This window comes from Anabrus simplex, chromosome 1 (assembly GCF_040414725.1).
Source record: "Anabrus simplex isolate iqAnaSimp1 chromosome 1, ASM4041472v1, whole genome shotgun sequence".
Lineage (NCBI taxonomy): Eukaryota > Metazoa > Arthropoda > Insecta > Orthoptera > Tettigoniidae > Anabrus > Anabrus simplex.
In genome coordinates, this window is record NC_090265.1 from 718,584,186 (window position 1) to 718,610,678 (window position 26,493).

Genomic DNA, 26,493 nt, shown 5'->3' on the forward strand with positions numbered 1-26,493 from the left:
AAATCGAGGATTGTGGCGACGTTTAGTAAATTCACAGAGGCTTGCAGACTGAATGCTGAAAGGCATAATGTATGTATGTATGTATGTATGTTATTTGAAAGAAATAAGAATATTGGTGTATAGTGTGTATACCCACTTGTATAGTTGGATATTCGTCATGACGTGCACAACCTTTTGGCATAGTGGGAATTTATTTAAATTATTAACATAATTCCACAAAAGTGTGCTATACTGTGATGCAAGTGTATAATGGAGTAGTATAACTTGGGAACTATTCTCTAAACCCATGGGTAAATAGTGAAAATATCAAGCTCAATTAGTAGGTGGTGTTATTATTATTCTGACTTAGGAGGTGTGGCTATGAAGTTCTTTACATCTAATACCCTTTCTGGCAATCATCATCATCATCTCCTCTACACAGTTATGTACAACAGGTTGTCAGTACGGACTGTATTTGGTATAAATATAAATCGTAGTTGTATAATTTATTATTTGTGTGTTGTATGATTTGTCTTGTGTAACAAACCATGTAAGGTTGTCACGATACGTCTGGTATAAGTATATTAATACGACTTTATTTAATCTAAGAACATGTAATTAATAGTATATAATTTATTATTACCTGTAAATATAATATATAAATCCAATATAATGTTGTGCAATACAGGGTAATAGTCTAGAACAACGCACCTTTGTCACTCGAGTTTTACAGAATGTTCTATCCATTTGTACATAGGTTATTGGAGACTCGAGAAGATACAAGAAAGCATGTTGTGTCATACCAAATACAGTAGAGACAATACGCGACACTTACGGAGTTAGCCTTGTTAAAATAGGAGACAAGTCGCAAGTGGCGCTCCTAGTGACTTGACCTGAAAATTCGTGCTAAATTCAAATATCAATGGAAATGTATATACGGAAATGGATAAATAAATTACACCTAGAAAGAAAGTGTTACTAAGATATTAACTTCAAAGTTGCTAAAGCAATTCTGGATAAATGAATGAAGAATTATTTAACAGGTTATTATTTAAAGACTGAAATTAGACATATAATCAATATGTGAAATGGACTGCTGTGAAAGGGCTTGATCTTTAATTTATGCATTACTTTTTTAGCTTTAGAATTCCTGCCTGAACGTTCACGGCTAAATTTTTCTTTTTTCTCATTAAAAAGCATATTAAAACACTTGTCAACAAAAATATCGGCACATTCCTTACACACATGATTCAATGAATTTACATTTAAGAGCTGGACAATTTTCCTTTTAACTTGAAGCCTACTAACAGAAATAAAATCTATAAATTTAGCCTAAAAAAACATTCAAACTTTCCCTATAAGCTATACTTGGCATAATGCTATTACATTAGTGTAAAGCAATTTTGCATCATCATATTGTTTCAACAAAATATGTACATTTCTTAAATCACCTTGCTTGACAACGAATTACGGCATTCCAAATGGGGTAACTTGGAACACAACCAGCCACACTCATATGCATATGAATTTTCCTGAATTTATCAAACCCACAGATTACACCTACAACTACACATTGGTATTGAAGGTTAACTGTTGCATTATACAATAAAATATACGTATTATATTTTAAGCCAGTTAAAATATGGGTCAAGCAGGTCAGAAGATTATGAAGTACTATAAAAATCTTTTTGTCACTGGAAGAATATATATGCAAACACAATATTACTTACATTTTCTTGTCACGAGGTAAACGGAAGAAAGACCGCGCATTCTTCTCTACCTCACAGTTACTACAGCCAAACACAGCACCTTTCCTCTCATGTTGAGAGGAGATATCAAGGAATGACACACGCTACTATTTAATTATGTCAACTCACTGAAAACACATAAATAACAGCAAACACTTCACACACAAATACACGTGCTCTTATGACAGAATCAGTAGAGTTCAGGTCAGTCCGCTAGAGAGAGCTCTAATAGCTGTCCCTCGATATCTTGCTGAGTGTCGCGTATTGTCTCTACTGTATTTGGTCATACTTTTCTAGAAGCCTTGCCAGGCAAGGTATAAAAGGACTGACTTGGGAGTTGAGTGGTTAGTGAGGAGTCGTTAGTCGAATTCAGTGTGTGAACGCATGTTGTGATTTTGTTGTGTTTGTAGTGTTCTGTAGTTGGTTGACATGCTATTATGGAAGTCATCGTCTTCTTCTTCTTCTTCTTCTTCTTCTTCTTCTTCTTCTTCTTCTTCTTCTTCTTCTTCTTCTTCTTCTTCTTCTTCTTCTTCTATTCAGTCAAGTGTGTTGTTCAAGATGGTGGTTCATTAATGTGTGTATTATATGTATATAATTTGTAAATAAAACAGTGTACACAATTTTTTATTTTTATTTTTAGAATAGATAACTCTTTATTGCCACCCTAGTTTGGACCATCGGTTACAGACAATAAAGAGCATAAAATACACATGAACCCAAAAAAACCAAACAAAACAAAACAATATAAACTAACATACTATTATATATAATATAAAGCTCTAACTATCTACACTAAAACTATTAACTAAGAACCCAAAAAAAAAAAAAAAAACGCACAATATAATATAAACCAAACAATACAATTACTATCTACTCTACTTATTTAGTGGTGTCAATGTCGGCGGAATCCAGCCTAACACTGCACCAACTTGTCTAAAACTATTGAGATGCCTCTGGTATGCGAGGAACTCCTCCGCATGTAAGGGCATCCCCTATCTACTCTCTACAGCTAACTAAAAAAAAAAAAACCTCGGCTGCATGCGGCATTCCCTGTGTACACAACTGATAGCATCTCTCTTGTGTGCGTCTTTGTGGATACGATAAGTGTATGGTATCAATTCAATGAATAAATTCCGCAAGAATCGTTATGCGCCTTGAATTTAAATTACTCACCATATGAAAATAACATACCTAACCTAAACTATGAGGTTTCATTACGTATCTCAGTAAGAGCTGTTTATGTAAATCCCGATGTGATAAATGTATAGAAGAATCATGCAATATACTTGACAACAAAGGTCTGTCTTTCACCAGTCACAATTATCCCAAGAATGCTCTCAATTACTATGTACTACATTCACAAATACAACTCATAACATTCATTTAGCTGCCCTAATCGATCAGCTGATGGGCTTGGCGCACTTCCTACAGTACGATCTGTACATCACGAAGGCACTGATAATAGGCAATTATGACTACCGGGCAAGTTAGCCGTGCGGTTAGGGGCGCACAGCTCTAAGCCTGCATCCGGGAAATAGTGGGTTCGCAACCCACTGTTGGCAGCCCCGAAGATCGTTTTCCATGGTTTCCTATTTTTACACCAGGCAAATGCTGGGGATGTACCTTAATTAAGCCCACAGCCACTTCCTTCCCACTCCTAGACCTTTCCTATCCCATTGTCACCATAAAATCTATCTGCATCAGTGCAACGTGAACCAAACTGTAAAATTGCTATTATGACTCTTAACTTAGGCTACTTATGCAGGTGGTACACATACAGTAGTACGTTTCCCTAGTCCCCACCGCTGCTTACTTCGAATGGCCTTTAACCTATTAAAAGCGACCACTCCTCACAATGAATGCCTGCAGATTATGATCTGACACGTGGTCAGCACAATGAATCCTCTCAGCTTGATCGAGGCCGTCATCTCACCATCAGATAGCTCCTCAAGTGTAAGTCCATGGAGCTGAAAATCACTGACCTGGCCGGCACGCTACGCAAAGACTACGGTGCTGGCACCATATTTCCCTAGTACAATGAATATAAGATATATTGAATAACAAACTGCTTTCATAACAGAGGTTATTTTTAACTGTTAACGTTAATGATTATTTTTAGGTAACCACTCCAGTTATAACCATTAACCAAAAATAACTGCTAAGCCCATCCCACGCACTGCCTTTACCTGAGCAGTAGTGATCAGCGAGACATTGATGTTTCAAGTAGACATTATACATCAACATGGGTTGATGTAAGGTTGTGACAGAATGGCAAAAAGGGGGCAATTGTGTTTGGCCGTGCCCATGGCCATACGGTGCGTGAAGTTGCTGCATCTGTTGGTGTTTCACAGCGGACTGTTTAATGTGTCTACAAGCAGTGGTGTACTACACGTGGCCATGAAACATGACATCAAAATTGTGTATAAGAATAAAATGACAATTTTTCAATCTGGTTAAATCTTTTTTTGATCTGCATATCCAGCCCTGCATTCTCAATTAGTTTGCTCCCAAGTACTTGGAGCTCTCCACATTTTCAATGTTTTGGCGCTCTAATTTTATTATTCATTTCTGCTCCCTTTCTCCTCTAGTCACCACCTTTGTCTTACTCTTTTCCTTCCTGTATAGCAGGGCCTCTCAAACGCCCAAACTCTCACGCGTGCAGAGCGAGGTGCATAGGCTCTGTGCACTGTGCATCGGTAGGCTTCGCCTCAACTCGGTTTGACTAGGGTGGTGTAGTGTGCTGAGAGCGACGAAGCGTTTGGTGGTAGACGACGTGTTTATCAGTGAAATAGACAAGCGCACGACAACAACACAATAATGGAGCAACCTGTTTCGAAGAAAGCAAAGACATCCGAAAGTCCATTTCAATCGAACTGGGAACTTTCGTATTTTTTTTGTTTGTTTGTCGTGACGATAACGCCAAATGCTTAATCCGTGGGACGATAATTATGTGCGTAAGAAAATCATCTATTGAAAGACACTACAACAGACTACATTCGGAAAATTATTGTGAAATCATAGGAGACGTCAGAGAGTAAGAATTAAGGAAGTTGAAACGGCTTGAAGAAGAGCATTCTATATCCACAAATGAGTTTTGTTCCAGTACTGTAGCATTTTCATTTTGGTTACGGGTTCTGCATTTTTTTTAAATTATGTTTACATTCCTCTCAAACATGTATGTGTATTTCTAATTCACTTTTTTAATTTTTTTAATAACACTGGTAACCTTGTCCCATACAACTGTGCGTCTCCGCTCACCACACGTAAACATTTCGCAGTGGGGGAGAAACAGCAGTGAAGGTGAGGAACGCGGAGAGAGGCCGAACGGGGAGACAGGTGTAGGGAGAGAGGAGTGGGGGGTCTGCACTCTGGTCAACCAAGCGAAGTCGTCTTTTGCACCGTGCACAGTGCATGCACCACGCGCATGCACCCTGAGAGGCCCTGCTGTATAGAGATAGATATTGCCACTCAGCTTGGCATATTTGTTGGTTGGCCAGCAATTAGATCACGAATGTTCACAAAAGAATCCTGATAATATGTACTAAACATTAAAACCATAAGACAGCAATTTAACTGGTACATACCAAGCCTGAAGGAGTTTCCTTACCTACTGGGTTATCCACGGCAAGGTCAAACTTGCCAATTTCTAGGAAGCGGCCATGCATTGCCAGACATCGAACTGAGGCCAGCAGTTTTTCCTCAGCCAAGGAGTTGAGAACTAAGTCCACGCCTCGTCCTTTAGTTTCCCTCATCACGTGTGGTTCAAAAGAGGTGTCTCGAGAGTTGGCAATATGCCTGTCAGTGAGCTGGAATATACACATAACAAGTTAGCACATCTATCACCATTCGTCTTAAGATGATACAATGTAACTGAACTCTCAATATACAGCTTATGACAGGATGACAAAATATTACTTACAGCAATGGTTATTTCCTGTAACTTCTGAACTAAGCTCACCAGAAAAAAATTAGTCACCCTAGTGCACACGCACACATGGTGCAGTGAACGAGTCCAGTGCTGAACTGCCCACACACTGCCTTTACCTGAGCAGTAGCGATCAGCGAGACATTGATGTTTCAAGTAGACATTATACATCAACATGGGTTGATGTAAGGTTGTGACAGAATAGCAAAAAGGGGGCAATCGTGTTTGGCTGTGCCCATGGCCATACGGTGCGTGAAGTTGCTACATCTGTTGGTGTTTCACAGCGGACTGTTCAATGTGTCTACAAGCAGTGGTGTACTACATGTGGCCATGAAACATGACATCAAAATTGTGTATAAGAATAAAATGACAATTTTTCAATACAATATATCAAGTAAATGATATTACGTCAGTCTTGGGACTAGTTTCAGCCACCTAGTGACCATCTTCAGCCAAATAAAAACTAAGATGTGATACCTAAAACATATCATGGATTGGGCCCACTCACTGAGATGACCACTAACATGAACCCGCATGTTTATTTAAACATTCTGGATGATCAGGTGTTGCCTTTCAGTCAACATTTGCATGATGAGTATGCTACTGATACCCCAATATTTCAAGACGACAACAGCAAAGTTAATTGGGCTGGACGCACATATGATTGGTTTTATAAACACTCCCTCACCCTATTACATCCTGACTGGCCTGCAAAATCACCTGAATTGGGTGGAACAGCAGGTAAAACACCAACATCAGCATCCCCGTAATTTGGTGGAATTGTGTGATCAAATCTTCAGTGAGTGGCTTAACCTGGATAAGAAGTACCTGGACAATCTTGTGGACTCACTTCCTAACCAAATCCAGGTGGTTATCAAGTCCAGAAGCGGAGTTGCACGGTATTGAATGATGCTTGTAATGATTTCTCCAGGATTTTTGTCTGATGAGTTTAGCTTTCCACCATGTTGTTTAGACAACAAATACGTATTCATTTTCTTTAAATGCAATTCATTTGTACGTAACAACGTTAAAATAATGTCTCTGAGGCATGCATTTCCTTTGATCAAAACAGAGGCAAGCTAGAAATGTGATACATTAGAGTCTGCATTGTTGGCGGTAGGACTATAGGTGTAGATGTCCAGGAGATGTGTTGGTGTAGCGAAGGTCGTGGGAAGAAACCGCGCAGCACAAAACTAACATACAAAGATTACGAGACACATGTTCGGGACATTCATCATGCTTCTGTCTTAACTGTAAATAAGTTATATTAAGTAATAAAAACTGAAGTTCTATCAGCAGAAATTATACACTGCTATCAGTCGGCCATAAAGAATGAAAAGAGAAAAGTTACATGCTGGAGGAGAAAGTAAAAATTATACAAGAGGTGGACAATAATTGCTTGTACCTCATTTTGCACAACCATTAGTAAAGGAAACACTATTTTAGAAAATTTTAAAAAATTAGGTGCAAAATGAACAATGATTACCGTATTTACTCACATATAAAACCTCATTGCATATAAGATCCTCCCCCATTTTCTGGTCAGGAAAAAGAAAAATAATTTTTGCCTCGCATAGGTGACCCGAAACACAGGTAACTAACGATGAGTGTTTACTACGGTGCTCCTTTTACTAGGCATTGTATAATGGGAAATGATCAGGTTATTGCTATTTTTGATACGGTATTTGCAGATGTTGTTGCTTTAAATATCAGGAGTGTACGGTATGAATTGCTGTTACCATAGGTTACTTTGTGGGTGACACTACAAGAAACTGCATTCTTTCGTAACCGGGAGAAAGGTTGTGGCTATCTGCTATTACAAAAATAACTCTGAAACCCCTGCCGCAAGATCGCTTTCCGAATCAGCCAGTCACCTTGAGCCATTCCTCTCACACTTGTCTTTGTCAATACACTTTATCAGGCAGTCGTCGTTCAGTCAAATTACAGTAACCCGCTGGTAGTCAGGGAAAGTTATATCATTGGAATTAGTTGTGTACAACTATGAGTGGTAACGTTAATACTAGTAAGTGTAAAAGTTACTCTGCTTCTTTTAAACTAAATGTTCCTACATTTGATGATAACAATGGTGTGCAGGATGCAGCCCGTGAATTTGCTTTTCAACCAAACATAATGAGATATTGGCGAAAACAACAAGAAAAACTAATGGTTGAAAAAAAGAATGTTAGATCTTTTTGCACACTACAAATGGGTAAATATTCTGAATTGGATAAGAAGGTTTTGGTGTGGTTACAGGAAACCAAACAGCGCCAACGGCGTGTCTCATGAAATGCTACAAATGAAGGCACGTGAAATCGCGAAGAGTTATGGAATCAGTGGAAACGAGTAATAACAGGTAAATTCAATTGATTTTTATTTTGAAACTTTCTCCCCTAATAATAATGCATCTACTTTTAATTTTTAAAGAATAATATCCTTAACGATATTTTCGCTTCATTTCAGATGCAGTGAACATGCAATTAGACCTACCCTACCACGTGCTAAAAATTGCCGCAATTGCAGTAGATTTAAATTATACATTATGCACTGAATAGGTGGAAAACGTTTATGTTTATAATTTATATGTAATCTCAGTTCAATATGGACCAACAACATGAAATCATAACCCTTGAAGATTATTGGTTTGATAGATAACAGTAGTGAAAGTGATGTATCGGGAAGCAATATTTTCGGTAGTGATAACGGAGAGTGACTATGCATAGCAAGAGGTTGCTGGGGAAGTGGCAGACAGGGCAGATGAAGAAGAACCTATTTCAGCCAGTGTCAAAATGTCCAAAATCACCTAGGATGGGACATGCATAAATGCCTCCGTGGCTCAGGCGGCAGTCCACCAGCCTCTCACTGCTGGGTTCTGTGGTTCAAATCCCGGTCACTCCATGTGAGATTTGTGCTGGACAAAGAGGAAGCAGGACAGGATTTTCTCCGGGAACTCTGGTTTTCCCTGTCATATTTCATTCCAGCAACACTCTCCAATATCATTCCATTTCATCTATCATTCATTAATCATTGCCCCAGAGGAGTGCGACAGGCTTCAGTAGCCGACACAATTCCTATCCTCGCTGTTAGATGGGAGCTTCATTAATGCCATTCCTGACCCGGTCAAATGACTGGAAACAGGCTGTGGATTTTCATTTTCATGGGACATGCATAAGAAAGGATGATACTAGGCAGTGAAAATGTTAAAAAATGTTGCAAAACAGATATGTTAGAGTCATAAGTACAAATCACATTGCTAACTTACATCTCTGAAATAACCTGTCTTTAATCTTATTCTTGAAAATGGAGAAAATTATTATAACAATTATGTGACATAATATATAAACCTGACTTGTGAGTAATTTGTAGTTATCTGTAAAATCTGTTCTTCACCTTGATGTATGTATAACTCAGGTTCAAATGTAATCACAATAGAGTACTATTTAGATCATACTTGGAGTCAAAAAAAATTAAAAATATAACAAAAGGACATATGAAAGTTGATCAAGTGGGTTGTGAACCCAGTAGATGAGAGACTTACTTGAGGAAAGCGTTCTTTGAGGAAGGCTCTTTTTGCAGGACTGCCAACAGTGGTGAACACGGTGCAGCCGGCGTGGAGCGCCACAGCAATAGCCGCCTGGCCCACACCTCCGCTGCCGGCGTGGATGAGTACTGTCTCCCCACGACACATCTTGCCACGAATTACGAGAGCATAGTAGGCCTGAAAGTGTAACTGCTATATAATAATCCTCCCTGGGGCAAATGATACAAATGCACAGTAAATTGGCAATGACGTGGGGAACATGCATGAAAATACAATTCAGTGAAAACATAACTGGCAACAGAGTAGGGTATTTCAAAACATGTATGTCGAGTCCTCAGTCCAAAGACTGGTTAGATCTCCAATAGCTCAACCATCAGCTGTCATAGATTCATCCATTGCAAAAAATTCCTTCAAACTGCAATTTGTGACGAATCTGTGCAGAGTCTATTCATCCAAAATTGCTATGCGTTCACATTCTTTGACTGTGTATTTGGCCAAGTTAATTACTATATATCTGAGGTGATAGAGTAGGAATGAGGTGTTTAGACAAGAAAATAGAAGTAACTTATGGTTTCTTGCTATGGCTTATGTATGATGTGAGAGACAGTTTTGAAGCATAATTTGTAAAAATTCCTTAATGTAAAAATGAAGTAAGCAGACAGGGAAATATAAATACTGCTAGAGTTTATGATGTAAATGACACTTAACACATTCACTGCGGATCACGCACTGGGCGTGTGATGCTAGTTTATAAGGATGTGCGGAGCACGCGCCAGCGCATCATGGGACGGATGCTAGGAAAAATGAATTACAGATTTCCCACATGTTAAGCAAAACTTTCCTTGTCTTCCCTCACATCGTGTGAGTTCAGTCTACTAGCAGGTTCATCTGTAGCAAGATTTGCGCATGCGTATTTCATTTCCCGCATATTTCATCTCCCCAGTTTTCGTCATACATCATCATTGATTTTGGGATCACTGAACAGCAAGACAACTTCAATATGAGGTAAGACACTGATTATTACTTCAAGAGAATTACGCGTAATTTCGCTTTTGAAATACATTCCACTACTGCAGTAAGTTCAGCGAAAGAACTGAACTTGTAACTGTCGTTTATTCCTCCATCATATTTGAGGAACATGAAAGAACTTGTAGTAATCATTTTTGACTGAATCATGATCCTTATGTTATCATTTTGTTTGTATTTGTCCAGATGGCTGATAATGCACTTCCTTCAATATCACGAGGTCCACTTTGACAGAAGAAATAATGCCTGACATCGGCCTCATCAGAGGAGTTAATGAGTTGAAATGAATGGTGATGGCACATAGCCTACTCCTGTCAAATAGCACCAAGGGGTGCCTATCCAATGAGCGAATCACCATCAGCAGCATCAGATACCCTCACTTCATATGAAGACAGGTCGCCAACACAACTGACATGTAGGAGAGCAGGTGTCTCATACAAACTTACTTATTCTCTTTGCTCTTCCACTTACTGTCATTGCTTACACTTTTCTTTCATTTTGCAGTGTCCTCAGTAATCCGATCATATACGACACAGTCAGGAGGATACTTTTCGACCTATCCAACCTAATTGCATCACCTTTCATTTTAATCAGGAACACCTGGATACATGTTATAGCCACATATCAGATATATTGTTTATAATCCAAAGCATCAACAGTAATTTTATCAATATAAATTCAAGAAGACAATCACGGTAGAGCTGAATGCTGGAACTTCCATATCAAGCTGGACATACATGTGGTGATTAATTGTGATAAGGAAGGTGCTTTTATGAACCATTCATGTGGGACTTTCAAATAAGTTAACATAAATGAAATTTGACAAAGCTTTTATCGACTGACATGTAGTAATTTAAAGTGTATTGAAGCTCTGTGTATGTAGTATTTTAACGTGTTTTTATATGTGTTTCCTTCCAGGTTTTAACCCTCTTGCACTCATTGTGCTGATAGATTGGCAAGAACATCGGTTGTCCTATTTAGGGATTTCAGTCATTTGTGTGGCTGTCAAATGGTAACAGATGATCGTGACAGTAACTTAAACTGCTGAATTTGTGTTTTACTGAACAGACATATCCACCAGACCTACGATTTTTTTTGACTAATGAAATTTATTGACCAAGAATGTTTATGCTGTGGTTGTTCAGGGTTGTTATTGCATGAATCTGTTTTTTGTCGGCTTATAAATACAACAATTTGATTTTGCTATCAGTTTAGTTGAGAGTTTATTTTGTTTCTTTGGTATATCGTGTTTTCACTGTACTTCCCGAACTATAATTATACATCTTATTACTCCGTCGTTGCACGTGCTTGCGTCATCTTTGTCTCGTAATGGCTGGGCCATGTTCAAGGCCGAATGATTCCAATATCCTTGAATTTTCAGCTGATTTAGACAGTAATAGTGACTTTCTTTGTTGAAAGTGATTTCCATTATGTGGGAAGTGACCAGTGGTGAAGCATGGTAGTATCTACTGTTACCACTGGTAACAGTTTGAAAATATAAAAATCGAATATTCTTTAATATTAATATTTAATATTTTTGTTTCTTTGCTTGGATGTGTCGCGAGAACTCTATTGCAGCAGTTTGCTACTGTCAAAGCTGAGCAAGAGGCTGTTACTCATTACCACTCCATGCACTGGTTACACTTTGAATCTCTTCTAACAGGTAGGCGAGTATTACTGCCCCTGCGCCAAGCAAGGCCCCTTTCCCCTTGACACTGAGATCTATCTTACAACGTTCTCCGGTCGTTTTACCACAGTGGAAAGTGGAAACAAAAGCTTATAACGTCGGTGCTGAGCTGTTTCGTCCGTTCATTCTGCGCGCTCAACAGTGCATTATTATATTACTGTGATAGTTTTTTATTATATTACGATGTGATTTCTCTTGTTAAAATGTGAATTTATATTTAATTTATGTTAGGTAAGGATAGCCTATAGGACTGCACAACGTATTATACATTAAAATGAGTGCTGTTGCTTCCACCTCGAAAATAAGTGAGTTGGCAGGCCCAGAATGATCATGTATAATAGAAAGCTTAATGAACACACCATTTTCGTTAAGAACTTTTGAAGAAAAGAAAAACATAATTGAAAAAGGTAGACCCATGCCTTCTCTCAAAAATTTATTCAAGGAATCGAAAAGAACAGTACAGTATTTTCATGACTCATGGTACATACATCTGGACTGGTTATGTGGTTGTGCAAAAATGAATAAACTGTACTGTTGGCCATGTATTCTATTTTTCTCAGAAAATAATGCTTGGAATACATTTAAACAGTTTCAGAGTTTTAAAGAAATGCCAAGAGTGTTTCAAGCACACATCAATGCTGTTGCCGATATGATTCAGTTTGGAAAGTCCAGGATAGAGTTCTGTTTGAGTACAGCTTACAGAAAGAAAATTGACGAGCATAATAAGTTAGTAAAAAATAACAGATATACTGTGTGTTTTCTTTCAAAGCAAGGATTACCTTTCAGGGGTCATTGAGAAACTGAAGAATCTGATACCAGAGGTAATTACAGGGAGTTACTAGCATAAATTGCTAAGAAAGATGACGTATTTCGACACCACTTAGAAACATATACAGTTTTATCCAAAAAACCCACAATTTTATTTGATACACTTATTTCAGTGTTAAATCAATTAAAAATACCTAAAAATCAATTAGTCCATAAAACGACACGCAACACGCTGGTTTACTACCCCCACAAGAATTCACGCCCTCCTGACCTACATTCTCACGTCACCGCAATTTCCCCTCCCCCTACCCAACACGTTCCGCCTAACAGCTGATGCAGGCAGGCTGTCGCTTGACACTTTGCATTCCAGCTCCTAACATACACCACGCCTGGCCACTTTGGGTTTAGAGGTGAGTTTCATACCTCAATATTATTTTCCTTTTAAAAGCGCCTTTTCTTAATTCGGAATTCTAACGTAAAAATTCACAATTCGTTCTCTATTTTTAGGTCCGTGTTGGGTTGAGATCGATATTAACTAGTCAAAATCCACCTGATATTGAAATTTTCAAGATCTCAACTATCAACGCACGGCCTCAACCTTACAATATATTTTTTTGAACAATAAAATGCAGAGTTCAAACTTAAATCATATGGTTTAGAATAGCTACACAAAGACTGTGACATTCTAACAGAAAAAACCTGTATATCATAGAAATTTCAGGAATATATACTACGTGGAACTGATTCATATAAATATATCATAGAAATCTGTATATCATAGAAATTTCAGGAATACATACTAGGTGGAACTGATTCATACAAATATGAACAATGATTAAATACCATAATCATATTAACAAAAGGAACAATGTTCTAGAAATTAATATTTAATTCAGTACGTCAGATGGTGTATAAAGACTGAAGATAAATTTTAAAAGGAACACCCTGTACTCTTCAAGGTTATTCACGTACAGTATATTTTAGTTGTACAAAATCTTTTTGACACACAAGAAAATGTTGTATCTTATGACTTGTCTAACATCTTAAAAGATTAAGCGGTCTTTGTATTTTAATCACACATATTTTAATGTATATATATAATTGTATAATTTCAGAACACAGATAGCATGCTCTGTATATGTTTCTATACTGCATAAATATTTTATGTAATCACCTTGCAAAAGTTTTCATTGGCTGATGATGGCATGGAAGATGCCGAAACTGGTACCATAATGATAATAATAAAAATGTGATATTTTAATTACGTCACTATGTCAATGTATTGAACAGGTGGAAACCCTTCATCCTTATTCAACATTGTAAATTTCGATTCAATACAGACCATAATGAAATTCTTAACATTAAATATTATTATCTAGTAGTTATGTACAGACTTTATTTGGTATAAATCGTGGTCGTATCATTTATTATTTGTATGTTGTGTAACAGAACATGTGAGATTATGTCACGATACTTCTGCTGTATGTATATTAATACGACATTATTTAATGTAAGAACACGTAATTAATAGTATATAATTTATTATTATCTGTAAATATGATGTATAAATCCAAAGTAATGTTGTGCAACACAGGGTAAGAGTTTAGAACAACGCACCGTTGTCACTCGAGTTTTACGGAATGTTCTATTCATTTGTATATAGGTTATTGGAGACTCAAGAAGATACGAGAAAGTATGTTGTGTCATACTTTTCAGGAAGCCTGGCCAGTCTTGTGTTGTTTAGTCGAGTTGTTAGTGAGAGTCGTTAGTTGATTAAGTATGTGAACTCATATTGTGGTTTTACCGCCGAAGTGGTTATGTTATGTTGGTACCACATGTGATCTTGTCAAGTATTCCGTAGTTGGTTGACATGCTAATGCAGCAGTCGATTGAGTTCAAGATGGTGGTTCATTTGATGTGCAACTATTAAGGAGTATATAATTTGTAAATAAAACAGTGTACGCAACTGACAGCATCTCGTGTGTGCGTCTTTGTAGTTACAATACCCTGCTGACGAACATTTTGATTGTGAACATTTTTTCATTCAGTGGGACTTGAACTGGCTAACCATAGTATCACACCATAGAGACTTGACGCATTAACAATTATGGCCACCAGGTGGGCTTAAAGTGAATAAAATACAGAATTAAATTGACTACATGCAACCATTTCCCTCTCCACTTCACTCCATAACTTCTTCTGTACATTCCACATGTGATAATTAAACTCTTACTGGTCCCATAAATACTTTCTATCTTGTACCAGAGTATAAGCTTTCAAACATCCATGGCAAAACACAGCTCTTTGTGCGAAGAATCCAAACACTTCTGGATATTTGACAGTTCACAGCTATTCGTACGTTCACTGATAAACAATGTTGGTTCTAATGGATGCAGTCCAACATTTTAGTGATAAATGATACTGAAAAACATCTCAATTGGCAAACCACATTCCAGCCCCCTGAGATTAACTAAGCGCTAATGTGAAATGTATGAAATGTTATTTGAAAATTAATTAACATGTTTGCTACCAGCTACTGTGGAGGCAATTTAAATGCCTAGTCTAAACATCTATATGCTGAACAATTTCAAATTGATCCTGTACATCTTTATTGTTTATCATTGTTTCTAATTAATTTTAAAATCTAACATTTGCTTGCATACCTTTATGAGATTCTCTAGTAGTGTTTAAGTGTATGATATCTGGTGTCACGCTTCCTCGGATGCAGGGGAAATTGAGAAATTAGAGAATATTTTCAAACTGGTTCCGAGACATGCTTAGTGCTTGAATATTGGGTCCTCAGTCCAATACAGGGTAAAAGTTGACACCGTGCTACCCAAAGTTTGTGACATTATAAGGAAGTGAAAAAAATAATAATGCAAATCTTACTTGGAATTCCTTTTAGAGGAGAGATGTGTTCATTGCAATATGTTGGGACCCACCATCCTGCCCCCAGAAGTACATATACTTTTATAACCTAATAAAGAGCAGCACCCAACACCGTCCATTCCTAAAGTGGTTACAGTAAAACCTCGTTAATTCGAAGTCGTTGGGACTCAAAAATCGGACTTCGAATTACGTGATTTTGAATTAACCGCCAATTCGCAATTCAGAAGTACCAACCCTTGCCGCATTACAAAATATTCTAAGGCCCGTTACTGCATGCAGTTAACCTTGATTCACAGTTTATACCTTTCAAATGCCATGAAAAAAGAACTATTTCCAAAATGTATCCAAGAAGGTGCATTTACAGTATTCAAATAATGCACTCCGATATCTCACTGGTAAACATAACCTTACGCAGTGAAAGAAAGAAAAAAAAGCACGATTCAAAGACAAGGAGAAATCTATGCTGGCTCCCATGTGCAAGTGCTTTATTAATTGGATTACTATACTGTATGCATTTTAGATGCCTTGTATATACACAGAAAGTACCCGATGCCCTTAAAATCGAACTTTCCTATGACTCTGTCCTTGTATGATTTCCCGCCATGGCACTTCTCTCGTACTTCAGAAATGTAAACACCTGCCACGTCACAAAGTATTAAGACCCATTAATACATGCAACCACCTCGATTCACAGTTCAAACCTTTACCGGGTGAGTTGGCCGTGCGCGTAGAGGCGCGCGGCTGTGAGCTTGCATCCGGGAGATAGTAGGTTCGAATCCCACTATCGACAGCCCTGAAAATGGTTTTCCGTGGTTTCCCATTTTCACACCAGGCAAATGCTGGGGCTGTACCTTAATTAAGGCCACGGCCGCTTCCTTCCAACTCCTAGGCCTTTCCCATCCCATCGTCGCCATAAGACCTATCTGTGTCGGTGCGACGTAAAGCCCCTAGCAAAAAAAAAAAAAAAAAGTTCAAACCTTTCAAATGCCATGGGAAAAACTATTTCCGAAATGTATCCAACAAGGTGCATTTACAATGTTCAAATAATGCACTTGGATAAATCAATGACAAACATAACCTCACGCAACGAAAGAAAAAAAATCGCACAATTCAAAGACGAGGATAAATTATGTCGGTTCCCCTGTGCAAATGCATCATTTATTGGATTTCTGTACTGTTTGCATTTTTTGATACTTTGTACTGGCATGGAAAGTGCCCGATGCCCTTAAAAACATTGTAGCTTATCGAACTTTCCTATGACGAGGGGATAAAGTATCTCGCTTCCATGTGCATTGCAACGCTCTACTATGACCCCCATCCCTCACCCTTGTACGATTTCCCGGCTGACAATTTCTCCTTTAAAACCATAAGACCAATTGGGCTTGCATTAAAATAAAGCAATGCAGTTTCACCGGCAATGACAATATTGTTCGGTGCCTATGAGTTTATTAAATGAGCTACGTTTTTTCGTCAACTGTCGGCATCGCCAGTGTTCGCGGATTCTATTTTCCCGCACACTGCCTGTTGCGTGATATTATGGCGTTCCTTAAAAGGTTGAATACAAAAGAATTCCGATTTCATTCAACTTAGCAATCATGAAGCGCACTGTAGACCCACCGAAGTGAGTGTAAGAGCGGAAAGCTACCCCTCCACGTTCCGGAACGCGCGTTCTATTATGACGCGGAGCGGATAAATTTCGAGTTGAAATTACTCTGTAACACTGTAACATACTATTGTTTTAAAATGTAAAGGCAGTTTCGAATTAAAAGTCTGAATTTCGGTGATGGGGCCGACATTGTACTTCAAATTACGAATTATCCGTATTTCGAATTAAACAATTGAAATAACATGCAAAACTGTATCTCATGTTTCTGGGAACGAGAGCTTCTTCGAATTAGGTGGGATTTTGAATTAACCAATTTCGAATTATCGAGGTTCTACTGTACTGCAATTGTATTGGCCAATGTGGAAAGAATATGAGGTCACTGCCATCAATGCTGATAATTAACCAAGCTCAATAGCTGCAGTAGCTTAAGTGCGGCCAGTATCCAGTAATCAGGAGATAGTGGGTTCAAGCCCCACTGTCGGCAGCTCTGAAGATGGTTTTCCGTAGTTTCCCATTTTCACACCAGGCAAATGCCGGGGCTGTACCTTAATTAAGGCCACGTCCGCTTCCTTCCACTTCCTAGGCTTTTCATATCCCATCGTCGCCATAAGACCTATGTGTCAGTGCGACGTAAAACAAATAGCTGATAATTAGATAGTGTTACCAACCCCAGCTGAATTAAAGCACAAACAAAAACACCTTTTAAACAAAACAATGTGAAATTCACAACAGCAGTAATACAGGGCTGCGACAGCCTTGAGGAATTTGTGCACCCTTGTGTCTAGGGGGGGAGGAGCTCTTGAATAGGGATTCAGCAAGATATCCAAGGAAATGCGGTTTACTCTTGCCGAACCCTGGAATGGAATAACTGCCATGCTTAAAATGCCCCCCCCCCCCAATTTTCAATATTTCTTTCCGTATGCACGGCAGGGCAATTGTCCAATGGTTTTGTCACTAACCAGACCTAACCAACCCAAACCAATGGTTTTGACACTAGCTGGACCTAACCAATCCAGACCAATCGCTTTCTTACTGACCTGGAATATAAATTAATTAATCTTTTCCACACTGTCCAACATAGAATGTACTGCTATCGCCCTCCGAATACTAGAAACCTAAAAGCTGTTTTATGGCACTAACCTGGGGGCTTATGCCCCTCGACCCTATTTGCTTGGTCACAGTCCAATGTCACTAGTCTTAGTTTGTTGTATCCACAAGGACGCACACACAAATTGCTGTCAATTGTGTACACTATTTTATTTACAACTTATATATACATTATACATACACATCAATAAACCACCATTTTGAACACTTGACTACTATACTCTTGAACAAAACACTGTTATGAAGATTAAGAATAAGACTGCACATCTGCATGTCAACCGACTATCAACCCAACAAAGTCACATCATAAATTCACGTACTCGATAAACAACTTGCACTCACAACTCTCGCTAAAACAAATCCACTCAACCCTCAAGACTGCCTCTTTATATACATTGCCTGACCAGGGTTCTAGAAGAATATGACACAACGTATTTTCTCATAATTTTGAGAGTCTCCAATAGCCAATTTACAATGAATGGAATTTTCTGTAACTTTCTAGCAACAAAGATACATTGTTCTGGACTTTTACCATGTGTTGCCCCCACAACATTGCATTGGATTTATACATCATATATACAGGTAATAATAAATTATATCTCGTTAATTACATGTTCTTACATCAAATAAGCTCTTATTAATATACATACAAGCAGACATGTCATAACATAACCTCACATATGTACCATTAAGCTTTAGTTAAAGTTAAAATATATAAAGGAGATTGGGACAGATAAAATGGCCGGCGGTGACTTCAAACAGAGTAAATGAATGTAAAATGTCACTGAAACCCAGACTGACATCATAGAAGAAGGCATGGAATTGTGAATGCCATGTAAAAAAATCTTGAAATGGAATCTGTATTGTTTTAAAAAATAAATGAATTCTGAATCATTTTTTACTGAGAAAAAAATAGCATGCAAGAAAGCAGAGAGGAAAACATATATCAAGTCATTGCGGTAAATCAAGAAGACATATTCAAAAGAAGATTGAAGAGGAATTCTATTCCAAATAAAATATAAACAGTGAGGAGTATGAGAAGAAAATCCAATCTTTCAAAAAGAAGTAATAACAAAAAGAACTAATTGGACTGTAACACCAGGAAGAAACAAGAGGGCTATTCGCACCTTTAGGCAATCCACTATTAGAAGAGAAAGAACTGAACCAACTACTTAATATTTACATTAGCTGAGAGAAATTAGAATCAATAATCAGTAACTATATATATATATATTTGTCACAAATGGTTGGAGAAATAAGAACATTAGAAGCTAAATGAACAGCATAAACAAGTATTCTGTCATACCAATATAAATGGTCCATTATTGGACATTATAAATTTTCAACTAACTCATTCCTGGTTGCCAGCGTATCGCCCCAGTGTGCTAAGTTGGGCTCATCAGTTGGTAAATAGCACACCCACCAAGATGCATGGCTAGTGCATACCGTGGAGGCCACTGCGTAGGCTATTTGGAGGCAACGTCTGTGCCAATGCTCTATTTCCATAGGGAACCTGAAATATTTGTCCCGAATGAGTAAATTTATAATACCAATATAAATGGTCCGTTACTGGACATTATAAATTTTCCAGCTACTTCATCCTGGTTGCCAGCGTTACACCCCAATGTGCTAAGTTGGGCTCATCAGTTTGGTAAATAGCACACCCACCAAGACGCATGGCTAGTGCATACCGTGGAGGCCACTGCATAGGCTATTTGGAACCACCGGCAGTGCCAGTGCACTATGAGAGACTTGTAATTTGATTCGTGCGCCAAAACACCGGTCATGACCACAGCTCATCAAATGATGCAAATGGGTTAATAATGTATTCTCGTTTTAGTCTCGGATAATAATAATAATGTACAACAGGTGATTGTTTGAACCGCCCTGTCAATATATTATTAGTATTTGAATAATTTATACAATGTTCGGATGTTCATACGTGCATACAGCATCTTTGAAGTTTTTATAAATTTGTAATCACTCGTGATTCATTGGCTTTTCTGAGTACAGTATTACATTTTAGTGTGCCGCTGTTGTCTTGTATCAGCTCTTCTCACAGCAGCAGAATACTGGCAACATAGGTACGGTGGCGCTCACATGTTTTGCGAACTGTCAATTTAGACGTAAAGTCATGTAAACCATAAGTAAGAGGTCAAGAAGTCTGTCTTTCTATTCATGTTACCATCTTTCTATGTATGACCTGATCTGTCACATGTTTGTTTCTTTCCACTTATAATTTAAAATGGGGGGTCATAAAATTTGAATGCTGAAGTTTCTCAGTAGGGGAAATACTTACGGTGCAGTATACAACAGGAACTGTCGCAGCATCTTCTAGGGTCCAAGATTTAGGCACATTCCACACAGCCTGGGCCACTACGGTGGTACCGAGGCCGCGAGCGGGCACCATGCCCATGACACACTCCCTGGAGTGAACGTCCCGTCCAGAGAATTCCAGACCCAACACACAGTCCTGTAACGTCATGCCAAATTATAAGAGCATTCGGACATCTTCAGCCATACCTTCATGCAGAACAGCCACTTACGAAGTCCGTTGCAGTGGTTGGCACAGCATCCACGGGTAACCGCCCAGTCGCCAGCATGATATCTCGGAAGTTTAGAGCAGAGTAGTGGATGCAGCACAGTCTGTCATGCGGAGAGCTGTAGAACAGTGAGTCACAGAGATGTAATGAGAGACAAACTGTTTCATACTGGATGAGGAACATCTACTTCACTACCAACAATCTGACAACAATCAGCAAAACCTTCGAAAATCACTAAGCTCTATTGGGAGCCAGACAAGAACAGCAACATTAACAACAAATGGACACAACAACAATGTATTATTATTATTCATTCATTCAACTTCGCCAATCGGGCAACTAGGGACCACGATAAGCCTCACTTTACATTTGTTCATTTTTCGCTTGATCCACATCGTCTTCATTAGTTCACTGTGTTTAGCAAGACGTTCTTCTGTCCATTTCACACCAGCTGCCGTTTTTCAGCCCAGAAAGTCCCAAAATTTGTGATGACTGCTCTGAACAGATTTCGGTCTTGTGCATCTTCTGCTTGTATGCCCAGTTCTTTAAGGTTTTTCTTGACATTAATGTACTATGGCATTGCCGTTTTTGGTTTTGAGTCAAATATATTGAAGATACGTTTCATCCATCCGGAGTCGATCATCCGTCGTATATGACCATAGAAGCAAACTCTGCCTTTACCCATTGTGTCCATGATCTTCTCTATCTTAGAGTATACTTCTTGCCTGGATTTTCTAATGTAGATGCCATTTTTGTAGTTTGGGCCAAGTATGGTATGTAGGATCTTTCTTTCTTTCTTTCTTTCTTTCTTTCCTCTCTAAATCCACGAGCAAATATTTCTCGGATAGGATAAGGTATTCAGATGCTTGATGACAGTGTTGTAGTGACAAATTTTAGTGTTCAGCGAAAAGCAGTTTTTGTTTATATGCTGCGGGTGGTTTGGAAAGTGACTTTCATGTTGTTGTTGCTGTTGTTGTTGTTATTATTTATTTGCACTTTGAATCAATCTCATCCTGGGAGAACACACAACCTAAATTCTTGAAATTATCGACCTGTTCTAGCTTTGTATCACCAATCTGACATTCAATTCTGTTGAATTTTTTACCTACTGACATCAATTTAGTCTTTGAGAGGCTAATTTTCATACCATACTCATTGCACCTATTTTCAAGTTCCTAGATATTAGACTGCAGGCTTTCGGCACAATCTGCCATTACGACCAAGTCGTCAGAATAGGCCAGACTGCTTACTACATTTCCACCTAACTGAATCCCTCCCTGACATTTTATATCTTTCAGCAGATGATCCACGTAAACTACAAACTACATACTCGAGTTGAAATCATACAAATTTACATTTAATGTACAAGTCAGCTTGAAGTACACAAAACAATAACATGTGAGATCGTATTACACATGCCCACTATTTTGCAATGTTCAATGTACTTGGAGTGGCTTGTAGATGTGCAAGATGTTGGGCACAGAGGGCACTGAAGCATGTAGCTCGTGGTTGGTTCTTGTCAATATTTACATCTTATACCACTTGTGCTGAACCCCCATTTCTTCAAGCTGTAACATTTTATGTTCACCTCTTCAGATTGCCGACTGAAAGAATCTGTAAACGTTTGTTATCCTACTTCAGAAGTCACAAAACGATTCCTCCTTGGTTGGTAGAGATCGATAAAGATCTTTTAAAGAATGGAATCTTAGAAACAGACATTCAACTCCGAGCACCACTCAAACACAGGTTCACCAAGAAGTAATTCCACCTCAACTGAAGCATGTTAATTCAGATGCATGGAAGAAAGCACACTCCGAAAGTTATCCCTGGATCTTCCCACTCCTGATTGTAGACTGTTCAGGGACTTCCACACCAGCCAGCTTATGTGCAGGTGGTAACTGCTCCGCTGCTGGCATTCATCTGCGGAGGTGAGGGGTCCTCTTCTTCCATAGCTCCACCCTCGCCTTCTCTGGTAAGATGGTAAGCACCTCAGATGTCCTCAGGAAGCTCTTTCGTGATCTAAGCCGTTGCTGAGGAGGAATATGTCTATGCAGTGAGTGGGCGCTGCTCTGTTCCACTTTGAGCTTCTCCCTGTTGGCAGCTACTTCTCCACATGCACAGGGTGGCGCTATTCCAAACAGGTAATACAGGTTAACTGTCGGAGTACGCTTTAATCAACCTACAGGTACCAATGAGAGCCATGTTTACCTGTCTGGCATGAGATGAACTGTGTACCAGACTGGGAAAGCATATTCAGGAGTAGAAAAACACAGAGCCATTGCTGAAGTTTGGATTGTTTGAGGATGAGAGTCCCATTGTGACCCTTCCAATTCTTTTATTAAGATTGTTGTGTGTGGAGATTTTGTTTTTATCTTTTTTATCTCATTACTCTTACAATGGGTTTTGAACGTAAGAGCTCTATCAAGTACAACAATAGATGATCTTAAAGGAAAAATTGCAGAATAAATAGCTGGCATTCCACAAACAGATTTGCAGCCAGTGAAGCAAAATCTGACCTCAAAGGAAATGGTGAGTAGCATCAATTGCGGTAACTTCAGCCACTCCATTTGAAAATCATTTATTCTCAGCTGCCATCTAGAAATTAGAAGCACCATTAATTTTAAATAGAACAACCAGAAGCTGATAGAAGGATTTGTTAATATCTGTGTTTCATGTGTTCTTCTGGTTAGGTTAGTTATCTGTGAGAATTAAAATAAATTAACACCTTCAGTGCCAGAGTGGTCTACTGGGAGAGCCAGCCAGATTTCCCACCATATCGTGGCAGTCCACACGAACTGTTCAGTAAGCACTGAATTTATTGTTTCCTGGAAACCAGAGGATGCTAAATGGAAATAACATAAGCTATGGACCACTGTGGTCTCTGTGGAAAGTTCAGTATGTCTAGGGTGGGAGTAAGAAAATTGTGAAGTACGAGATATTACTGTTTTACATCATCATAATATTCAACATTTTATTAAGTGCTTTGTTGGTCCAGTATTACTTATATGACCCAAAATATGAAATTAAAATATAAATGTGCAAAAATAGAATGAAAAATTTCATTTTTTTTCTGACAATATTCGTAGCGGTCCCTGGGACTGTCGTAAAAATGTTCCACTGAGAGCAGAGGTCCGCAAAAATTTCCATCGCATTTATAGGAAATTCTTTCATTTAGATTTTTTCAGGTTATTCGTGCATCAAACATTGGCCAGACAGCACTCGTGCTGATGTATGTTCATTCTACCATACACAGAAATGGCACCCCAAAACAATGATTATCTAAAAGCATATGATACCCTTTGATAGTGATCAACTGTCAATACGGACCATAACGAAATTCATAACTTACATTTTGTTAAAGACTTTATTCCAGAAATAATTATATTTATATTCGTCCACCTCCTCGGGGGCCCGGGTTCGATTCCCGGTACTGCCAGAGATTTAAGCATGGCAGGAGGGCTGGTATGTGGTTGAAATGGTACAGGCAGCTCACCTCCTTTGGGGGTGTGCCTGAAAAGAACTGCACCACCTCAGGATGAGGACATGAGTTTGCACTTTTTATATATTTATACACAGTTCAAAACATTAGGGGAACATGTTTTGTAATGTCTGGTATGTGAACATTAAATTGGTAGATGCTCTCTAATGGTCATACAGCATACCTTACCTACTCAGGGTGTGTCAAATCGAAGTTATACTCAATCTGTAGGCGTAGCCATGCATTAAACTGTCAGGTGACCCCTCAAAACAAAGTGAATAGCGGTGCGTCCGTGTGTCAGTGTGATGTAAACAGACTACTGCGGTCATTTTAGCATGTTGTACGTAAACAAGCATATCCCATGGGACATCTTAACGAGGTTCAAGTTGCAAGGGCCGTCAGTTTGATCCAGGAAGGATGGACTTTTTGTCGTGTTGCTGTGGATCTCAATGTCTCTCTGTCAGTTACTCAACGCTTGTGGAATCCCTACAATGAGGCAGGCCAGTTCAAAAGAAGGGTTGGACAAGGTTGTGGACGCATGACAACCACACTGGATGACCGATATCTGACCATCTGTGCCTTGCGGCATCATTCAGCAACTGCCAGAGAACTGCAACAAGACCTCAGGAGGGTCACTTGAGTCACAGTGCCTGACCAGACAGTAAGGAAGAGGTTAAGAGAAGTGTCCTTACGACCCAGACATCCTGTTCGAGTGCCCCGTTTAATGCAGCAACAACGCGCAGCTCGCCTTCTGTTTGCCCATACCCACATCAACTGGCGACTTTGCCAATGGAGACCTGTGCTGTTCACAGAAAAGTCCAGATTTTCCCTGATACAGCGTGATGGATGTTAACGTGTATGGAGACGTTGTGGTGAGTAGTACATGCCAAATGTTGCCAGGAAGGTGACGATTCAGACAAGGTTCTGTGATGGTGTGGGGTGGCATCAGTATTGATGGCCATACGGATCTTGTCGTCATTCGTGGTAATCTTACCACTGTGGGGTACATCGAGCAGATACCGCTACAGCATGTGTTGGTTGCTGCACACGGTGTTGGCCCTGAATTTATACTCATGCACAACAATGCCAGGGCTCATGTAGCATGCAACACCAGAGCTGTCTTCCGAGAACTGGACATTCTAAAGACGGAATGGCCAGCAGTGAGTCCCGACCTTAATCCCATTGAGCATGTGTGAGATAGGCTTGACAGAAGTGTTCATGGGCGTCCTGTTCCACCACAGACTCTCCAAGACCTCGAACAGGCTCTCATTGAAGAATGGGACCTGATACTGCAATATAACCTCCGTCGACTTATACGGAGCATGCCAAGTAGGTGCCAAGCTGTGATAAATGCTCGTGGAGGACATACACCATACTTAAGCTCTCCAAATGTGATAAAAATCCACCCTGGAGGACTGTTATCACTTTGTTTTCGCCCCTATGTGGACATTTCCATTTGTGTTCTGAAAATGAATGTGAATCCGTCGATGTTGTTTTATATATTTCAACGGTAAAGAATAAAGGTTTAGTTGGTAATATACCGGGGTGTGAGGTATTGTTTTGTGGAGTATGGCATGCGTTCAAAAACATGTTCTCCTAATTTTTTTAAACTGTCTATTTTCACACCAGGCTGTACCTTAAATAGGCCATGGCTGCTTCCTTCCTACTCCTAGCCCTTTCCTGTCCCATTGTCGCCATAAGACTTATTTGTGTCAGTGCAACATACAGCAAACTGTAAAAAAAATTTTAAAAAAATTATATCTGGACTTGTAAGCTTCCTTGTTGCTGATTTCTGTCCCTTGTATTCCCACTTCCTTCAGATCCTTCTTCACCTCCTGTTGTGAGTGCAGGATAGTTCTCTTGGTCTCTAAAACACCTTACCACGTGGTTAGTCAGTCTTTTGGGGTCCATTCTGCAGTTGTGTCCAAAGATCATGGCTCTCCTCTTCCAGTCAGTGTCTGACATCTTTCCCGTCCAGAGGTCTGTGTTCATTAAGCAAGAAATTTCTTTTCCAAAATTTTAGAGGAAAATAGGTGTGCATCCATTACATAAATATATTATATGCTAAAATATGATCTCTTTTTAATCAGAATTATTGTTGTAGAAAGTGTTTAAGAAAACACATGCACATCTCCTTGTGTGTTTATGCATTAATAACAAACTCAAAATTTTGGCAAAATTCATTGAACCTTTTGTCAG

The 26,493-nt window shown here is 38.9% G+C and overlaps 1 protein-coding gene across 1 annotated transcript in view; it reads right to left on the reverse strand.

The window, feature by feature from the left end:
• Nucleotides 1-26,493, reverse strand: part of LOC136856807 (fatty acid synthase) — a 242,002-nt gene that overhangs the window by 51,641 nt on the left and 163,868 nt on the right. The window contains exons 22-25 of the mRNA XM_067134931.2: nucleotides 20,820-20,934; nucleotides 20,573-20,746; nucleotides 9,188-9,367; nucleotides 5,335-5,533 (exon numbers count right to left, since the gene is read on the reverse strand). Coding sequence (XP_066991032.2) covers nucleotides 5,335-5,533; nucleotides 9,188-9,367; nucleotides 20,573-20,746; nucleotides 20,820-20,934 — 668 coding nt within the window. The remainder of the gene's footprint in view (nucleotides 1-5,334; nucleotides 5,534-9,187; nucleotides 9,368-20,572; nucleotides 20,747-20,819; nucleotides 20,935-26,493) is intronic.